This window comes from Acanthaster planci, linkage group LG20 (genome assembly GCF_054643075.1).
Source record: "Acanthaster planci isolate LZ-2023a linkage group LG20, COTS_SCS, whole genome shotgun sequence".
NCBI lineage: Eukaryota > Metazoa > Echinodermata > Asteroidea > Valvatida > Acanthasteridae > Acanthaster > Acanthaster planci.
In genome coordinates this window covers 8,156,727-8,177,188 of record NC_141796.1, presented here as the reverse complement: position 1 = coordinate 8,177,188, position 20,462 = coordinate 8,156,727, and the positions used below count along the sequence as shown (strand labels likewise).

The 20,462-nt window shown below is 41.7% G+C and overlaps 1 protein-coding gene across 3 annotated transcripts in view; it reads right to left on the bottom strand.

Annotated features, from left to right (window-relative positions):
- Window positions 1-4,620: 4,620 nt before the first annotated feature.
- The window catches only part of LOC110974934 (gamma-aminobutyric acid type B receptor subunit 2-like), a 33,858-nt gene continuing 18,016 nt past the window's right edge, over window positions 4,621-20,462 (bottom strand). For all 3 annotated transcript variants that reach the window (XM_087130707.1, XM_022226916.2, XM_022226919.2), the window contains 13 exons: window positions 20,150-20,251; window positions 18,961-19,026; window positions 17,878-18,069; window positions 15,461-15,691; window positions 14,904-14,967; window positions 14,167-14,256; window positions 12,775-12,931; window positions 11,541-11,673; window positions 9,892-9,999; window positions 8,567-8,692; window positions 7,415-7,560; window positions 6,609-6,801; window positions 4,621-5,378 (listed from right to left, as the gene is read on the bottom strand). In XM_087130707.1, the coding sequence (XP_086986833.1) occupies window positions 5,214-5,378; window positions 6,609-6,801; window positions 7,415-7,560; window positions 8,567-8,692; window positions 9,892-9,999; window positions 11,541-11,673; window positions 12,775-12,931; window positions 14,167-14,256; window positions 14,904-14,967; window positions 15,461-15,691; window positions 17,878-18,069; window positions 18,961-19,026; window positions 20,150-20,251 (1,773 nt within the window). In that variant the 3' untranslated portion in view covers window positions 4,621-5,213. The remainder of the gene's footprint in view (window positions 5,379-6,608; window positions 6,802-7,414; window positions 7,561-8,566; window positions 8,693-9,891; window positions 10,000-11,540; window positions 11,674-12,774; window positions 12,932-14,166; window positions 14,257-14,903; window positions 14,968-15,460; window positions 15,692-17,877; window positions 18,070-18,960; window positions 19,027-20,149; window positions 20,252-20,462) is intronic.

The window sequence follows — 20,462 nt, the reverse complement described above, 5'->3', positions numbered from 1 at the left end:
ACAAAAAGGAGATAAAATACAGATGTCATCACTGACTCTAGGTTTTAACTTAAGCAGTGAAAACAGAGTGGTGACTTCATCAGAAAAATTGAAAAAATGAACACAAAATGTAAGCAGTATCTTTCCTTGGTGGAAAGCTGCATTGAATTGTCGAATTTGTTGGACAAAGGAAGTCACGGTACAAAGGTTTTGTATAGATTTGTTCATTTTGTTTCTGATATCTACATGATCTAGGGCCTTTTCAAGCACAGTCTTTGGACAAAGTACATGTACTTACATGTACAGTACCTTCGTTGTCTCTGGTACGGCTAACATCAGAGTATCTTCATAATTTTCTGCGAGGCCAAACTTGTACATTTGTAATGATAGAAATTATCAAGTTTACACGACTTCTCAAATGTTTACGCGGGGTTTTTGGTGTTTTTTTCAAGTGCGCCACATGAGGGAACAATAACAGTCAAGATCCAATGGCACGATTACCTGATATCCTCAATGTTAGTCGAGCTGAAGGCCTACATTGTACATGTATGGAAAGAAATCCATTACTGATGGCACTAATACTTCCCTACAGTGACTTATAACATTATTAGTATGCATACATGTACATGTAGGCACTACCAGCCATATCAAAGTAACAAAAAAGTGTCCTAAAAAGTCAAAATTTAGCAGTTGAAATGTTGCTGATATTCACCTCGAAAACACTTGAACATTTCAGACCAGTGTCGTAAGGTTTCTTCCCCCATGGTCCATTTGTACAAAGGGTGTCAGGCCACATCCATATTACATTTATTTTATTTATTTGTCTGATCGTCTGACAGCGCATTTAGCGCCAATTAGAAGATTATAATGAGTGAAGAAGACAATGAAGAGATGTTCAGCTTTAGAGGGGAGAAGAAAAGCCTGGGGAAGTATATATCATCATACATCATGGAATTCTTCTAAAAGAATGTAGGTCAATCCACCTTGCACAGATGAAGCACCCCCTCATTGGACAAAAAGAGCCATGTCATGTTGGTGGGGAGAGTTCATTTACTGGTAGTGACTCAACCATGATGCGTGTACTTCATAGTCTCCTGCGGTGCAGTTCCCACCAAAGGAGCCTCCGTTAAAATTGCGCCATGGTCCCACCCAGGTCTCATACATGTACAACCCTAACTGAAGAGACCGGAAGTGCCATCCAATCTGGGCTAGGTGACAGGCCCAGGCTGAGAATAAGAACATGATTGATGGAGAAAAGATATTCGCCATGTTTAGGAGGTTTACCCCAAGAACTGTGGGTTATGCCTACAGGATGTTCTAAAGTCACTAAATCTGTGGGAGTTGTGGCCATGTTTGTTTATACGGGTCAGTTATACGGCTTTAGCAAGGTCAATTTGTCCATATATCCATGAAGGGGTAAAATCTTATTATCAAATGAGTGGCCCCTGAGCTACATGTATGTGACTGGAATGATACCATCAGGCCCAGTGCTATGCTAGCTGTCACAGGTTAAACACTGCCACCTCCAAAAAAAGTCGAATTGACACCGCCGTAATGGAACTAGCTCAGCTATATTGGTCCTTTGCTGTCGCAGCATGTGCACTGTGTGATGATGCACACAAAATGTACGGTACGGTGCGATCGTTGGGAAGAAAACGGAAGAATGACGAGGAAACCCTCTGTGATTTTTGGTGTAAATCCTCCTTTAGCCTGGGTACCTCAAACTTAATGATTGCTCTCATTCTAAAGGGAAAATTTGTTTGAAAAAAGTGGAATTTGAATCCCTTATCCACTCCCAGAACTGAGGGTCTGACACCTGCCCTACTCATGCGCATTGGACCTACATTGTAGCACAGACACATGACAGGCTCCATGACTTCTGGCAAAGAGAAACGTGTCCCACTACATATTGGTACTTCAACTCATTTAACTGTTAACTACTAAGTCAATCATGGAAACTTTCAAAATTCCACAAACAAAATGTATTTGCATGATTCCATGCAAACCCCTTTGTACAGTCTGTGGACAATTAGCCTACATGTAACTTTATAAACATACTGTGCATGTACATGTACATGTCAAGGAGTGTTCCAAACCTTGCTGTGACCTGTTTTCCCATTTTGTGCATGCTTGCAGCACCACGGACATATTAACACATAGGCCACCAGTCTTGTGCAGTAAAATAAAGTTAAAGAATTTAAATACATGTATGCACAGCATGCCAAAGTGAAGTGGGGCTTGTTAGGTTTATCATAATATGGGACGGCCTACGTGTGGTAGTATGGGGGATCCGGGAGCACATCAGGCCCAACGACTTGAGGGATAAACAATTTCCAAGATCTGTGCAAAATCTTAGTTGGCATACAGGCCTTCTAAAGTTACTGATGTCATTTTCCATGATCCATGGTTGATCCAGTCCTACATCATAGGATTAGTCTCAACATGGCCTTTTCCTTTCTCCATGATCCACGGTACTATCGTTAGGGCTTTCGTCTCATCACTCTCAACTGAGCTGAAGAACTAGGCCTATGAATTTTATTCCTGTAAAGCGTGGAATAATAAAAGCAAAATCCATTGTACTTACTCCATTAATGTCATCACGTAGGTGCGTCAGCAATTCTTCGAAGACTAATTTCTTGATGATACACGAAGTCGCGAAAATAAATTATTAAACGGATTAAACTTTAATTTAAAGTGACCACCGTACGCGCTCCGGTTTCTATTGCGCCCTCTCGTGACTTCATTCCACCAGTCGACGGCTTGTTCTACCGTCTGGGGAATCCCCTACAAATAATGACAACCCGTTTAACTTTTTCCTTACTTAACTCACACTTACCTTACATATCTAGAGTGGACGTGGTTTTTTTTTAAATTTAGATGGACATCACTCAATGACCTTCAAAATATTTTGGAATTCATTCAAAATGTAGTTCTGAGTGATTTACAGAAAAGTCAAATTTTGGCCTAAATTTGATCATTTTGCCAGGCTTACCCTTGCATTTTTTTTCAAAATATGAAATTTCTATTTTCATTAAAATTTAGATCTACACAACTTTATGGCCTTCATAATATCTTGGATTTCATTCCGAAAGTAGTTCTGAGTATTAAATTGACAGAAAAGTCAGTTTTTTGCCCAAATTTAATGTTTTTGCAAGGCTAACCCTTCCATTTTTTCCCCAAATTCCATGTAGAAGTGAAATTTCTATTCGCATTTAACCACTGCAATGCCAGATTTTATTTTCTTTGGCAATGTATTGCTAAAATCCTTCAGAAATGTTCCCAGATAGCATGTTTCCGGATTCACAATTTGAACACGAACACGTGCAACCTGAACCGTGTTTTCCTGGATTTACGTCAGAGTAAAAGCGCCCTCACTTGTCCAGAAATGCTTTGTCAATTTTTAATGTTTGAAAAAGTGCACTGTCCAGTTCACGAAACTCAACAAGATGTCAAATAGTCTTCATACATGGAGGAAGAGTACAGAGATACACAAAAAAGTGATTCTAGAAAAATCCATATCCTGGTTCCTTTAATCATTTAGAGCTGTAGTTTACACACTTTGTTTGCTGTCAAACTTGAAGTTGCCACTATACTCTCAGCTTGCTCCTCCAGCGAAAAGTTTGATAATTACCTGCCAATTAAACTTATTCAAAAACAATGAGACTCCTTTCATATCTGTAATTTAATCAATTATACACGAAGATGAATCGAGATTCTATCACTAGAAGATGACAGGAAAGGCGAGCAAATGGAACACAGTCTCAACGGGGTTTCAACTGCTTGTCAAGAATGCATTCTCAATGCTGCATATCTGGAGGCGGGATGTATAATTTCCATGTGGAGTCCCGCAAAAAATTCTCGTTTTGTAAACACGGAAATAATTTCAGCACAGCGAAACGTACACAACATGAAAGCCAAATGGAAGCTCCTAACCATACTTTGTGTGTGAGAGAGCAGTAAGATTTGTTGGCAGCTGGCCATTTCGAGATAACAGAGTCAACTTCAACACCTCATCGTAAGATAGCCAGAACCAAGTTCAGGAATCCAGTTTGGGGGAGCGGAATGTTGTTTTTATCCTTGGGACCATCTACAGTGCACAAAATGACAGAAGTTGCATCGAATCTAATGTTTTACAAACGTTGACTATTACAAGAAATATTTACATTTTTCAAAGATTTAGGGGACTTAGAAGTGCAGCTGTAAAAACGGCGTAAATGATCAGGAATATGCTTCGGAACTCAAGATTTAAAACGACAAACCTTAAATTTCAATGATAGATCTGTTTTTTTTCTCATGACTGAATCATTGTCCAATGGTTAATGTAGAAAGCTAATTTTCATCGTCATACGACATTTCAATCTATTTTTCTTTCTAATAACAGGACACAGACAGAAGTCCCTGTTTATACTTCGCATGGACGGTGCCTTTTAATCCAGTCACAAAGTTTGTTTGTTTTTAACATCCTTAGTTTTAATCCCTAAACTAAGTCTTGTGTTCTTAAAGGACGTGACATCTTAGGCCAAGAAAGTCTTTCGTCTCTGGTCAGCGCGCGTGTCGTTTTCTAGCATGCACGCCTCAATCCTTTTTTCTCTCTGCGAGACATGCAACAGCGCCCTCTAGTGCCACACTGCCTCACCGTAATTTTTTTTTTTGGCAGCTCGATCTTTTACTAAGGGCGATAGATCTTGACGAGATTGATGCTGAACAATGATAGCAGACTATAGATAGGAAGTAATTTGCCAGCTTATAATCATAATAATGCTCGTCTAGTCCCATGACTCACCTACGTGTGTATGCAATTATCTATACAACCCAAGATAAGAGGAAAAGGGGAAAAAAGCCACGTCGTGGTATCGACATCGGTCTGTCCAGAGACAAACTATTCTTGGGGGGGGGGCTTATAGAGTCTCAAGTGGGTTTTAGATTTACAAAGTCTATGTAGTACTTAAAGGGTTTCATTCCAAAATGAGATTTACACCATTCAAATATTGAGCAATGTTTCCACAATTATTGAAAATTTTGGTAAGAACAAAAAGAGCTGACACTGTCTCCCTAAATGTCATTTTTCACTATTTTGACTGGATACTCAATAAGTAAAACCCTACAAACTAACTAGAAGCAATTACAAGTAGAGGAAATTCAGGACCAAAATGGCAATTATCTTTGGGGGGGATTCTTCTTTTAAAACCCCCAACTTCAACAAAAAGTTGGTCTAGGCCAGCTTGGCCATTGTTTCATCCGGTGGCGCTGGAGTTCCCCTTGCTGTCCGTGGGAATGGTGCTACACAGTGCTTGCTGGCTGGGGGGTTCTCCTGGGTTGGGGCGGCTGCTGGCCCCGACCCTGTTACCGGTGAAGTTGACCTGATCCGAGACGGCATTCTTGCGGAACACCGCTATGATCTGCAGTTCACGAAGAGGAGCATAATACGAGATTTTTCAGACTTCTCTCCTGTTTCTTGATCGTATGGGCTGCAGAAAGGTCACCCTTAGTTTGTATCAGGTTTGCCCTTGTACTCTACATTCGCCCCATTACATGCAAGTTTTATTTCATTTGCATTTGCACTGACGGCTGGTCATTGTTTACGGCCACCCGCAAAAATCTGTGGTGTTGAATGGGAGAGGTCAGACACTTGGAGCTAGAGTTACTATAGACCACTCTCATTTTGCCAACAACCTATATGGGCGGCCAAAGTTTGCAGAAATATCATCCTTTGATTTGATTTTCAATTACCTCATTTCGTCCAAAATTCAAATTTGTCTCATAGATTTTAAGAAGGGTTGTATTTTAATTTAGTATTTAGTAGTACGTGTATTATTATCTGGTGTTCTGATAGCGGGGGGGGGGAATTTAACATCCATTGAATTATCTTTTTACTTTTGTACTGACGGCACACTATAGTTTTCGCAGCCACTTGTAGGAAAAACAGAACTGTGACGTCAAAAGAGCAAAGGAGAATATTGTATTCACGCGGGTTGAATGTTTGTCCCTGGTGCGATGGCATGGAAGCCACGGTGCTTGTTCTCTCTGGATGAGACACTTTAATTCAGCGTCTTGTGGGGATATAGAGCGTATTTCACTAATCACCGAACTGTTGCAAAACTGATCTCATGGCCCAGAGTACAGCGTAAATGATCAGAGTAATGTGTGAAGCTGAGTTGGAGGGCACGGGCCTAGATAGGCTCGATAGACCGATTGCGCCTGCTAAGTCATGTGACCTGTAATGGATATCAAACGTCAGCAAAAAGTGTGCTCCAATAGCAAGGGTTTCATATGTGTCGTTTACAAAAAAACAAATAAATAAACGACGATCACTATACCGAAAACCGGCAGTTTTTGATAAAAAACACTTGTGACACACTTTGATATGGAAGGACGCCATTTTTGTTGATGTGTGACGCCTGCCATAGGTCACGTGACTTAGCTGGCGTAATCGGTCTATTAAACCTTTATGCATTCGTTGTAACTACATCAAGGTAACAAAGGAAATTACTCCAAGGCGCAGCTGTGCATAAAGAAGGGCTCCGTTGTTGACTGAGACATCTGGAAGTAAATCGCAGAACACTATGCCTACCTTATTGCTATTACCACTATGAGGACGGATATTGTACCTTTATAAAAGTCAAGCTCACCTTTGGTATAAAGAGCATGCACAGACTCATAGTCGTGCAGAGGAGCAGGAAACCAGCCACCAGGGCGTAGGTCACGCCCATAGAGGATACGTTCAAAATGGACAAGGGTACGACAACCACGCAGCATATAACTGTGTTGTATATGGACAGACCCACGTAGTAACTGTCGTTCAGGCCAGGAACATTCACATTTCTGTCCGTTGGAAGATAAATGTTTCTTGATGATGATAACGTCATGGAAATGGTTGATACTTTATCGGCCAATCGATAAAGCCAGCAAGATTACTGGAAGGAGTCTTGTACATTACCTACAGACATTTCGACAATTTAATGTCCGGTAAATGCTTCTATTCGACTAAGATACATGGTGTCGAGGCCTTTTTTTTCTTGGGGAAAATCAAAAGGGAGGTAAGATTTTATGTTAATTTACACAGACACCCATAGTCATGTTCCTGGAGTCAAATTAACCCACTGCAGGTCCGTTAGCCGTAGCTGTCAAGTGACCAAAAACAGAAAGAATTCCTCCCGTTATCGATTATAACTAAAATCAAAATTTTTGTGATTTTTTGTGTGTGATGATGTTTTGGATATTTCCCTGCATGCCGCATGATTCTGCCATCTTTCCTTCGGTTTTTTTCATCTGTTGCAAACATGGACTTGGACATTGCCACTTTTACAAAAACCTTTGCAAAAGGTAAAACGAGAAACATCTGAGGTGGTCGTGGTGGCCTAAACATTTCTAAAGAAAGCCAGAATAAAACAAACGTCAGGGAAAGACCAGGGGAGGAAATAGAAAATGGGCTTACCTTGTTGACCACGCCAAGAAGGCGCCAAAGACGACGACAAAGGCCTTGTAAATGATCAAGGCCATAGTCCATATGGTGTCATAGGTGGAGGTGCATTTGACGTGTAACTCTACGAACTTCCTGTACAAGGCTACGTCCTCGTCCGTCTGCGGGCATAAAACAAGCACAAGACTTACGGTGATAGTCGCTTATTGTGAAAGCAGGGATGAGTTATCCAGTGACCACTGTAGGTACTACGTAGGGCCTACCGTAACATTAAGGAACCAATCAAATATTTGAGTCCTAGTTTGCTCACCAAAATGCCACAAGTGCCAAAATACATATTAGGCTTTTTAACGTTAAATTCAGTGTGTTTCTTTGATTTTTTCGATTTAAGGGAAGCTTAATTCACACGAGCCAATGCCCCGCTTAGCACAGTTTAGCGCTGTGAAATGCAAGACCGCATCGCTGACCAGCCCCTATGAAATAGGTGCTGGTAACTAGTGCGCTGTAGGATGGACCACTTGCGCGCCTCCCTAACGCGTATCGAATGCTTCACCTGGCCATTGTTGATGATGTAATAGTCTGTCGAACAAAACTTTGCACCAGAGCCGACAATTTGATAAAACATACCAAGTTGGGCTGAATATAGGTCTAGCCAATGGCAAGTCCCTGTGAACACGCCGGCGTCCACTGCAGATCATCCGGCCAAGCCAAGGCGCGAGTATTGGCTACGTACGTTGTATGTTACTGCTGGTGTCACTACGTATGACCCGCAGTTCGTAAATAACTTTAGAAATGAACGGACTTGTGACGGAAAAATCGACAGCCCTGGTGTCAAGACACAAAAAGAAGTGCCAGTGGCCGGCATGCGATCAAACTGTGAATAGGCAGAGAAGCCCATTTGATATTGCCGGACAGATTTAGAAACCGCAACTAAGTTATGGCTTACTTACGCAACTACACAAATTCATCAGGACAAAAAAGTCTGCATAATTGTCTTCTGAGCATGATCATTTTGATGTCGCAGCTCGGTTATCGGGAATAACAGCAAGCGGATAAGTAACACCATGCAGGGAGATATTACTGCTACATGCTGCTTTTAAGAAATTGGGTTCAAATCATTTTGAGAGATAAATCTTGACAAATCGGACTATCTTTCGTTCATCATACCTGCGGAACGGCAACCTTTTCTGTCACGACCTGCATTGGGTCGCTGATCTGCCAGGGAATAAGGATAGCCAGATCGACAAGAAGCAGTACACCGATGATAATGAAGAGATGGTGGTCTTTGATAACCTGCCGGAGTAGGGAGGGAACAAATTTCCGGGATGCAGTAAAGATTCATTATTCGTCCCCGAAGACGATAGTTCATTGAGTCAGAGTCATTAAAATGTTCTCCTGAGAGGACATTCATCTCCAGGAAGGGAAACTGATTTGAGGCTTCGTGACAGACTAAAACATTGGAGGCTCACAGTGTAAGTTATCCTTGCTTGATTTGTAATTTCAATCAATTTTGGAAGTGGATGTCGTTGTTTATATAAACAGGTACCATTTGTGTCCAATGCACGAGCAGAAGACCTACTTCTTATTCTGGATTTACCACCGGTCCTCGAACTTAAACACTACCCAGTAGGAAACTAGATTGAACGGCACGATAGTGTTTACATATGTTCCTTCGTTTTCAGCCATAGGTTCTGCGTTTTGACTGGCTGTGAGCTGGCATTTTGGCACTTATTCGCTCCATTTGGTATCTTACTTTTCAAGGCCAAAAGAACTACAGCATACACAGAGATTGCACGCGTGAGCACCGGCATTGTGTGTAAAACACACAATTGGCGTGCGCTGTGCGCATTCCAAAGCTGAAGAGGGGGTTCAAAACATTTCGTGAAGAGATTATTTAGGAAAAGTGGTACTTTCCAACAAATTCCTCTGTCAAAACGCTGTGCTTTATACATGTATTTGCATCAAATTATTCAGTTAACGCTTTAAATCAAACAAAATTTGAATGAAAGTTGTTATAACAGAAATACTGAGCACTTTATCTTGTGGCGTAAAGTAAAATGAGCCTCACTTGGTGATCCATGGAGCATTGTATTTGCCTTAGCTTCATCTCAGGAAAAGGGAATGCTCAATGGATTACCAGGGGCGTCGGGAAGGCATTTTTTTGGGGGGGGGGGGCTGTGCCAGAGTCACTCTGCCGACTTGTAACTTGTTCGCCAACGTCGTGTCCTGTAGAATTCACATAGTGAAGAATATGGAAATCCGTGGTACGCTACATTTCATGCTTCACAGGAAATGCTGACGGTCAACATATATCGCTTATGTACCAATTTTGGATTCATTTGCCGACCGACGCTTTATGAGGGGGATGGTGTGCCCCCCCCCGCACGTCCCAGGAGGGGAACAAGTTTTACTACACCATTTGAAGCACTCAATATGTAAATGACATTCACCAGTTGGTTTGTGTCGTTTAAGGTATCCGTACTGTAATTCACCTTTCGTTTGGTTTTGTTGTGGATGACAATGCTGTACACTCGCCACATCTTGGTGAACATCCCCCCAAATGCAATGGTAAACGCCAAGGCCAATCCCCAGGATCGAACCTGAAAAAAAAAAATCCAGGTGCCAACACGGAGGTTTGTCACTGTACATCGTGAAGCCAATGTCTCCTGTCTTCCCCATTACTTTTTATACAAAAAACCTGCTCTCATTTGGGACTTCACAGTTGTTAGAGTTTCCTTGATGGTCAGTCAATGAGCTATGAATCTGCACAACACCTGCAGATCTGCTCTGCACACTCCCTCTGTTCCTTTTCACATTCTCTACTAAATTAACTGCAAATTACCAAAAACCATGGACGAGACACATTTTCAATCCAAGATCTCTTCAAAAGAGAAGAGGAAGTAAGCTTTCTGTGTCTTAGATATTGTCCTCAGTCTCAGTGGAGGCTTTTGTAGAGTCTCAAAGACCGTTGGACAAGTGCATCCTCTGATAATCACCCCAACATCGCACACGCAAGCCTAAAAGCACTGTGCGCTCGCTTTTGTTTTGGTAGAGCATTTATGTTGATTTTGAAGAGCATAAAGCTGACGATTTTTTTGGTTAAAGGTCTAAGCAATCGTCAAGTCCTTGTGTCGTCGTTACATCTTTTGACAGAAGGTCGTTGTGGCCATCAGCTTAATTTGCAGTGGCGTATCCAGCTTTTGGTGTTGGGGGGGTTGGCATTTTGCTTAATGTTGTGGAGAAAAAAAATTAAAAGCCTTACGGTCCCGACATCCTTGCTTTTATTTGCCGGTGTTGTTTTCTTAAGGATTTGGTGCTAATACTTGATAAATAAGCATACCTATACTTTCTTTCCTACTCATCTTTTCTGGAAAAAAAATCTGCCCCCTGCTCCCCCCCCCGTGGGTACGCCACTGTTAATTTGGAAATCGATGTTAAAAGCTATAATTTCCTTCCATTTCACCGAGGTACTCTTGGGCAATCAATCTAAATCCAAAATATTTCTTAATGTGTTACTCTAAACATCGAATTGCAACCGCCGCTTGTCAAGGCCAGCTATAGCCTTGAATCGGGTGCAAATATAAAAATCGGCGGTACGTGTTACTGTTGCAAACTCCTTTCAGACTTCAAAAATAAAGCAAATTCAATGCAGAACAAACGACTCCATCCCTTTAAGAACTGCAATCATGCCATAGATGAGGCTGAGTTTGCCCATCCCTTATAAAAGCACGATGACACGGGGAGCCCGTAAGCCAAAAGAGGTTAGGGGAGCCCAGCGGGTTAGATATAATCCACCTTTGGCCATGCATGGATGGGGTTCGAAGCTTGTTCCCAGAGGAACACAAAAACAAAACGAAACAAAATCTTGAGGCGCGTAGTCCAAAGCTTGTAACGCTCATGATGCTTTGCCCTATTTGCTGATTATTGACAAAATTAAGTGCGACTTGACTTGTACGAGACCTTTGACTTGTACGAGACCGGGGTTTTGCCATGCTCTCAGATCAAAATGGCTTGTGACTTGACTCCATCTGACCTGTAACCAAATGACTTGGGACCAAATGACATGTGACTTGAATTGAACTGGCACTGGAATGACTTGGTGCCAATGCTGCTCACTGGCAAAATAGTTAGGAGGGCTTACCGTGCAGAGAATCTGGAACGCTTTGTCCTCGACCAAGGAGCGATCAACTCCCATGAGAGCCACGCAGAGGTAAGCCAAAATGATACCAACGGATATCAGATTGTTAACGTTGGGGCTGGACATCTTCACTTGCCTTTAGAATAAAATCCGCAAGGAAAGGCGGGAGAATAAAAAAAAAAGATTCCAATGCTGATAGTAAATGTCCTATATGGTCAAGGCTATCCTGCCGGTAACCAATCAAGTGGATGGGACCTTTTTTCTGACTTATATTTTTTTAATTGAGTTGCGCCACATACAGACCAGAATGGATGATACAGGCTTCACATAAGAATGTAATTGTCGTGCATAGATCGAGCAAACTGAAAAAGAGAATCAGAAAATGTGCTATGGACCTTTTTCACCCACGTGACTGGATTGCGCTAAATGTAAACAATGCCACCATGTGCGGACCGCCGTGGCCACGGTGATCGCATTATATTCCTACCGGCAGATTCAACCACGTGCAAGCGCACGTGTGAACGCTGCATGTTTGACTGGTTTATCTTGAATAGGTAGATTACTATCACAACAGTATGCGCTCATTACCATGACAACACATCAAGGTCCAGATCGTGAAATCACGGGGAAAAGGTCTATTTGCATTGGGCAAAATGTAGGGTGAGGCAAGCATGCCTAGTCCCTCGGCAGGCCTTAATTGATTCTTCGTTGCCGGGGTTGTCATTTTAAAAGCTAACGCACGTTTTTGAGCAGAAAGAATTTGAAGTTAACAATTTTAAAGCAAAATATAAATTGAAGAGTCTCGATACGCAAATTTCATATTCAATTGCTGTAGTCGTCGTCCCACGCATAAGAGACACGCGAAGAATGGAAAACAAGCTCACAATAGGGATACAGCCAGAGGTGAAACTCGATATGAAAGTCGTATTTCTGACTACAAATATTAGATTAACCATGATGCCTATTTGCTTGCATGTAAGAAACCTTGAAGTTTCAGAAATGAGTCGTGCAAAATAGCATAAATCAAGTCAATGATAATGATTCGATTCTGGAATCTGCAATGCAAAAAAAACTGAATTTCGGGGTTTTTTTCTCATTTAATTTGAACAGATGTATGCTTCAACATTAATAACGGGTCCCACAGAAGTTTTTTTTTGAGTTACCAAGTATAAAATCCATTAACCTTCGAGGTATTGAATGTGTACTTGTTTTTCTTTTCAAGAACAGGCCTATTTACCTATTCTGCCGTTTCCAAACATTGAAAGCTATGAAGGAAATGGCAAAGATGGTTCCGAGACCACACAAGACCCAGACTGTCACCAGGATAGCGATGGGTGTGGACTGTAGCAGCTCTTGTGTCTCGGTGTTGTCAGAATCAAACGGAGCCTTGCCGCCTGTGGGGACGGAACAGGTGTGGGGAAAAGTATGGAAAGGTCATGGGCGTCGCCAGGATTTTAAAATCCAGGCTTTAGGGTGGGAACTGCAAAGCACTCACCAGCAAAAACAACAACAGCAGACGGAGCTAGGGTAGGTTAATTTTGAGATAAAGCTGGTAATTTTCGTCTCCTTTCTCCTCTCTTTTCCCCCTTTTTCAGCATTTAATTCTGTCCTTTTTTCCCACTTCTGTTTTGTTTTCAAGGGGGTCAAGCGCCCTATGACCCCAGTGATACCCTTGGGAAAGAAATTCAAAAGAATACCCTGGATCCATTTATTTTAATTGTCAAGTTGCCATAAAACACCAACACCCTCTACAACTGTATTCATAGTTTTTTGCGAGCCCTTGCTTCCTGCATACACTCTAAAAACACCAGGGTCAGGCTGACCCAGAATCTGGGTCCCATGAGTCCTGACCTTTTTCCGGGTCAAATTATGACCTATTCCGGGCTATATTGGACCCAGAAAGGGTCAAATATGACCCACCACGGGATCATAACTTTACCCGGAAATGGGTCAGGCCCCATGGGACCCAGATTCATGGCCAGCTCGACCCAGGTGTTTTGAAAGTGTACACCACAGCCATTAATAATAATTTGATGCCCAGATTTTCGAGAGGTAGATTATTACCTAGGGTTGGCAGCGACGGCAAAGAAAAGGCAAAAAACACTCCGAGAAGAGTCAGCGTCATGAACAAAAATAAAAGCGATAACATGCTAAAATAATACCATCAAAACTGTGACGGTCTACCAGACGTCCCTTTTGCGACACAAGTTCCTATCGTACAACTTCCTTTTACGTGATTATGAGTATCACATTTTAAAGGGCACTTACAATAATAGGAATCTTGCATAATTATATACAACCCGTAATACCAGTGACTATGTAAGAAGCTTAAAAACAGAAGAAGAAAGAAACCCCTGTCTCAGGGGATTCTTACATTGTGGAAGCAGCCTTTGGAACCGGAAGCCTGTTCGCTCCTCGCTTTGTTGTTTTTTTTCAATGGGCATAATTCACATTTCGATTTTTCAATACAATTATCATTTAACAACATAAAAATGCCGAGAGATAAAGTGCAGAGCTTTTGTGGTATGTGTGAGCAAAGTTTAGCTTCACTATGCGCGGTCAGGGTCTCTGCTATAATTCAATTACATGCAGAGGCCTACCTGGTCTTCGTTGTGGCTTGCAGCCTTACCTGCATAATACCAAATGTCACTGGTGTTGAGCAGCCAGGAAATTACGTTATTGTCTATGTCGTAGGTGCCTATTACCTCCTCTACTCCGTCTGAAAGTCCAAAAACGAGTTCAAGTATTAGGCTGGAAAACGTTTACCTCTGTGTATATCGCCTACGGGTATCGCTTCAAATCAAGATTATTTGGACTTGGAGGTCCACGACTTTATGATTTGACTCCATGTATATTTTCCCTTCATGGCCTCTAAATGTCACAACAATAAGCCAAACATGAGTGAACGCCTGTTTTGAAAATAGTAATACCTCTTCGTGATTGTATCCCGGACAGCAAGGGATGAAGTCGGCGGCAGGGCAGAAAGCAAGGTTTGGCACATGCACGCCAGTAAATACTGGGATATAATTTAATGCAACCAGTGAAGGCTTAATGGTTTGTTTTTGTTGTGAACTATAATCTTCCTACCTTCATTCTCTACACTTTGTGATTTTCTCTTTCTTGAAATCAAAAACCGATATTTTTGAGGTTCACAGATCAAAATAACATGTTGGGTGGCGCAACCGAGATCCATATTGCCACGTCCGTTTCATTCTATAACTATGACTCAATCAGGGATGACTCAATTTATACTTTTATAGTTTGAAATTAAAAAAAAGAGATGCTTTCTTTACTCAAATTCTCAAATACATCACCACACCACCCACGCCCCTTAACAACGTCAATGCTCTTCTCAAAGAGACTCACTTTTGTTTTGCTCAATGAGAAGGGTTCCAACTCTATCACCAAGCTCAGAAAAACCAAACGGACCCTATCGAAAAAATCAGTGATAAAATAAATGCAATCAATAACAGAGTTTTACAAACAGGATGGTCAACATTAATCACTGATGGTACTGTCGTCGTTTACACACTGTCTTTATCACTCGGAGCGCCGCTGTTTGTACACATTCAATAACGTTTCAGATCGCGGTAGCAATGATGATACACAAGACGAATCTTATTTGTATGTGTCAATTTTTAGTGCAAATGGCAATTAGCATTAAAATCCTGTTTAAATAGTAGTTAAAATGTTAAAGCCATTCTTTAGAAAGGTTGCTAAAGGTATTTTTCGTTGACAGGAATGGACTGCATACCCCCAAAATAAGTGAAATTCAAAACAAACCAAAACATTGGGGGAAAGAGCGACTGAAACCCGCCGAACATGGCTTTTATACTCTTATGCAATTCTGTGCATTCAAGTGACACAGTTTAATTAATCTGTCAGCATTTTACATTATAAATGTCAGTAAGCTCCCGACTTACCGAGACGCCTTGAAATTTCTGGCTTTGGACGTTGCGGCTAACGATGTCCGCGTACTCCTTATCGCCGTAAGCGAAGGAATCCAGCGGCCGGCCCAGCTCTTGTTGGGCGTCGTGTAAGCCGAGGGCCAGCGCCCACATCCCATCATAGGCAGTGGCGGTCAGGCCACGACCTGACACGGACAGGTTCCAACCGACCACGGGTTCCATTTGCCGCCGGTATTCTGCGGGAGTCTAACATTGTAACCAATTAAAATAACATAATGGAATGAAGTTCCATTAAATAATTTAACTCCGAGTCGACGACGTCATCCATAAATGCCAAGCATAATGAGTTCACTGCAATAAACCTGTTTTATCAGATTTTAACACTTTTGACCGGTGTTAAAACTTTTGCCGTTATATCAAAATTGTTGGTATATACATGTACTTTTAACACCCTCGGGTGCAATGTAATACTTGTATAAAGTAACGCCAGAGATTTGAAATTAACATATTTCTGTGTGGTCATCTGATCACACCAAACTTAAGTGTTTTTTTTGTACATCAGAGATTTTGCAGTTTTGCAGGAGGTCTCTTGGCTTGGATGGGTTGCATGCTTTTTATGTTTTCGTGACACAAAGGAAGCCAGGGTGTTCGTAGGCAATTGGTCTCTGCCACGAGGTACACGATTCCGTCGCTTTGAAATTACAATTTCCCTGCCAAAACCAATTTGGGTGCAACATCTCAAATTCTGTCCAGCAATCAAACGAGAAACGTTGTACCCTTTGGATTGCAAAAGTGGTTAGTTCCTCTCTCTATTTCAATCAATGGCACTACTGTCCAATGAATTGGAAAGCAGCTACCTTTCACGCAGCTCCATTAATCTACTCCAGTTTCATCTAGTAACACAAAAACTATGCGGTTCAACCCGGCTCAGCAAGAGGTGAAAACCAGAACCGAATTTCCATGGGTTAGATAACAAGGGAATTCAACACCCTCTTTTATTTCTTCATATAATCTTAACGGTCTTCCTGATGTGTAAGGCTAACTTCGTTGAGGAAAAAGGAAATAAAACTGTACCAAAAGTCGTCCAGTCTTTGATAAAAAAAAATGCAGCAACCCTGGATCTGTCAATCTCAGGGTAAATCTTATGGACATGTCTGTGAGAAACGTAATTCATTTTTATTAGTCTTTGCGTCATGTTAATAAATATGTCACAAGGAATATGTTCCAGGAAACTTTTCTGTAGCAGTGACTGCAAAAATAAACGAACCGTAAAACAAACGACACATTGAAACGCTCGGCAAATATTACACCTCAATACTGTCCGCTATGTCAACGCTATCGGTGAAAATGTTTTCCCAAGAGCAAACACGGGGCCGAATATTCCGATCAAGAACTCCAATTACAGAGCTTTCCTGAATTCAGAAGCAACATATCAGGGGCGCGCGGAGTTATCTCTGATGTGTCGTTGAGCGGTTAAGAAAATATGCGTAATTTGACTGAGGCACCGGGTTTCATTTTCTGAAAAGTGTCAATATTTGGGCGCCAACTGTCACTCACCTTCTCTGCTCCTGTTTTGTTTACAGCGCCTCAACTATATTATTCAGAGATATACCCAGACAAGTCCATGAAATGCTGTGAACACGAACAGCTCTCTGCGTCCCACTTATTATAAACTCGTTTTCACTTTTCCTGCCATTTTATCAGCATTTTGGTGCCCTCTGGGCAATACTACATTTGCCTACTTGCGATGTTTGGCAAAAAGCGTAATGTCATTCCAAGAAGATACAACAATGTTGTTACTCCTTCAGCACCAAGATCTGTTGGTGCATCAGGTATTTTTAAATAAATGTCCATCTCAAAAGAGGCACACACCTTGTGGCACGACTATCATTCGCCAGAACTCAGATTCACCCTTAACTCACGATGCAGTAGCCTACCACGCACGCGTGAGAGCGAGGAGCTAAATTTAACGTCAGATTGCCATCAGCAGAATCCGATGAATATCAAATATGAAAGAGCATCAAGCTGAGATTGTAGGCTTAAGGTCAAAATACAGACGGTTTAGAAACAGTTTAACGGTTGGTGTTAATCCTCCTTCGTTCCGTTCATCGCTTGGTTTGGGACAGCTCAACGGTTTGAAAAGAACGGTCTGCCCTTGACTGTCTAGCAGCATATAGCTGCGGTGGCACTGCAGTCACACGCACATTCTTCAGCTTGGTGCGCGTGCATTTGTTACTGAATCACGACAGAAACAGGCAAAGTAACGCGCGCGTACTCCGTATCCGCAAGCGTTGTTGTGCCACCGCAATGATTGCTTCTAATTCTGGTTGTCAAATTACACTATATAAAAATAAGAAACAAAATATGATACTACCCATCAAGGAGCAATCTTAATATTATACCAAAAGGTAACGTGCTTATTTCTGACTTACTATTCCTGCAATGGTGTTGACTTCCTCCCGTCCAAACTGGCTCCACATGATCGTTAGGTAGCCCTCGCTTGCCTTCTTTAGCTCCTCGGGCGTGCAGGTGACGCCCTCCTCAGGTACCTTCCACCAGCCATCGGCGTAGTAGCCGGGCAGCATCCACACGTAACGTGGCCCGTACAGACCTAACCGGTATGCCTAGACAAGGGTACCGACCGGCAGGCTTTTGATAAGGCTCAATTCGGATAACTGAGGGGTTACTGGATATTGGTCACATGAACCTTGTTACCTGTAGACCCTTTTCACACACTTGACTAAATGTAAACAATCATGTGTGAACTGCCTTGGCCACGATGATCGCATATATTCCTACGGGCAGCTTTAACGAAATGCAAGCGCCCGTGCAAACGTTGCATGCTTGACTAGTTCGTCTTGAATAGGTAAATTACCATCACAACACTATGCACTAAGCACAATCATGACATCACAGGAAAAGGTTTATAGACTACGCTAAAGGTAGCATCTGTCCCAAGTGGGTGAGGATTAAGGTGCAAAGTTCTTCCCCTTCCATTCCAGCAACCCCAAACTATTCACCAAGTTATACCAAGCAAGAAGCGGGACAGAGGGGTACCCCACCCTACATGCCCACGTGTTACCTAAACATCCTCCTAGATAGCCTATCTGAAAAGAATTCCTGAGATTCCGATCAAATAAAACCAGCACAAAGGTGTGTGTGCAAGTGTGTGTGTGGGGGGGCTCTCTCCGTCCATAATCTTGCTTCAACTGAACCAAGTCGTTTCCACCCTTTTCTGGCATCCTGCCAATATGACCTATTCTTGTTAATTCCAGTTTTAGAGTACGTGCTCTGCCATTAAAGCCCGAGACAAAGAAAATATTTCTTGGTTTATTTCCCCACTGGCTTGGGTTGTAACCAAAGTAATTCAGACGGCTTCCGCTCAAAACGATACAGAAGTTTCCGCTCACTGAGTGACCTTCGTCCGCCCACTTGAAGTTCAAATGAACCTTGTAATTTACCAGTGACCAAAAGAAACATTTAGAGGGAATACACCAGAGGCAATAAATACTTACGCTACAAAACACCTTTCGCACCCGACCTTCGTAGAAATTTGCAGCTATAATCCTGGCGTCTTTGTCCTGTGAAATAAAAATTAAATTGTCTTGGTCCATGTGGAATTCTAATACAATTTCACTCTGTCCCGTGAACGCCATACCTTTAATTTGATATCTAGGTGTTTTTGTTGCTGCTTCAGACGGGATCTCCCTCTGATTATACTTATATTGATCATGCGTGTGGTAGACAAGGGGCTAAAGAAATGCACGTATCCAGCAATCCATCCTGTGATAACCTGGTAGTTTCTGGACGTTATACTTCAAATATGAAATAGCTGGTCGGCAACAAGGAGGCTCCGAATCTTTGGGTTGATACGGGGAGGGAGAAAGTGGTGTATACTTTCGATTATTATTTGCGTATTTCATAGATTATTTGAGTAAAAACAAAATCAATTGGTAAACAAACTTTTACTAGAAACTAAGACAGTTTTGATACAATAAAAACAAAAAGAGCACGTGATCGTGACGTATAAATGAGTCTGCGACCTAAGTTATGACGCAGATTCTTATTGAATTATATGCTCTTTGGTATGTTTCGATTCTTTGATAGGATTCATTTTTAATCTACTAAAGAATGCTATATCAACACACCATTCTTTTGCTTAATCACCAAGTCGATGATACCTATCATTTTGTTTTGAGTTATAGTCAAATCAAATTATTACCAAGTGCAAGAACAACACAGGGCTACAAGACGTTCAAAGTTTCGAACAGTCAGGATTTTACACAAATCGATACTTGTGCCACACCAACAACACCGACCATCTTAAAATTTTACACAAATCGACGCTTTTACTCATGCAGATAAGCACAAAAAAATGGCCACCTGCAGGTATGTCTCGCCTCAATATCCCGCATGTGGTGAGGAGTAGTATGTGATCTACAGAACAACATTCTCAGGTCCCTCTCCTTCCTATTCGTGCGTGTCAGATCACTCCAAGGGGAAATTTGGTAGCGACACACGAGCGCCGACTACTCCCTCCGTTCGTGACCAATGAAAGAATAACTGAATTTGGCTACATCCAGCTATAATAAATCAAGAGTACTCGCTTGAGACAGCTTGCCTTAACTTGTTCGACGAAAATACTCTGATTAATTAAATAAGAAATTTTTGGGTGTTATAGTTATGTGTTGGTTTAAAACATACCTTTAAGCGCTGGACAGCGTCATACGGATTACTCAGAAAGCTCTCGGCAGCAATAACATTCACATTATTGCTTTCAGCTAATCTCTGCATCTCGATTGTAGTCTATTCGTATAATAGATAAAAACAAGTGCGGTTTACTACCTTTGTCGTGAGCTGTCAAAACCTCTATTAAAAGGAAACAAGTAAGAAATATATTTTGACATATCAAAATAACCCTAAAATCCAATAATAGAGACCATGTAGTTTAGGTTTGTTGCACGCCTTTCAACGAGGTTACTTCAAGCATCGGCCTTCTCAACAAAGAAACCAAGCA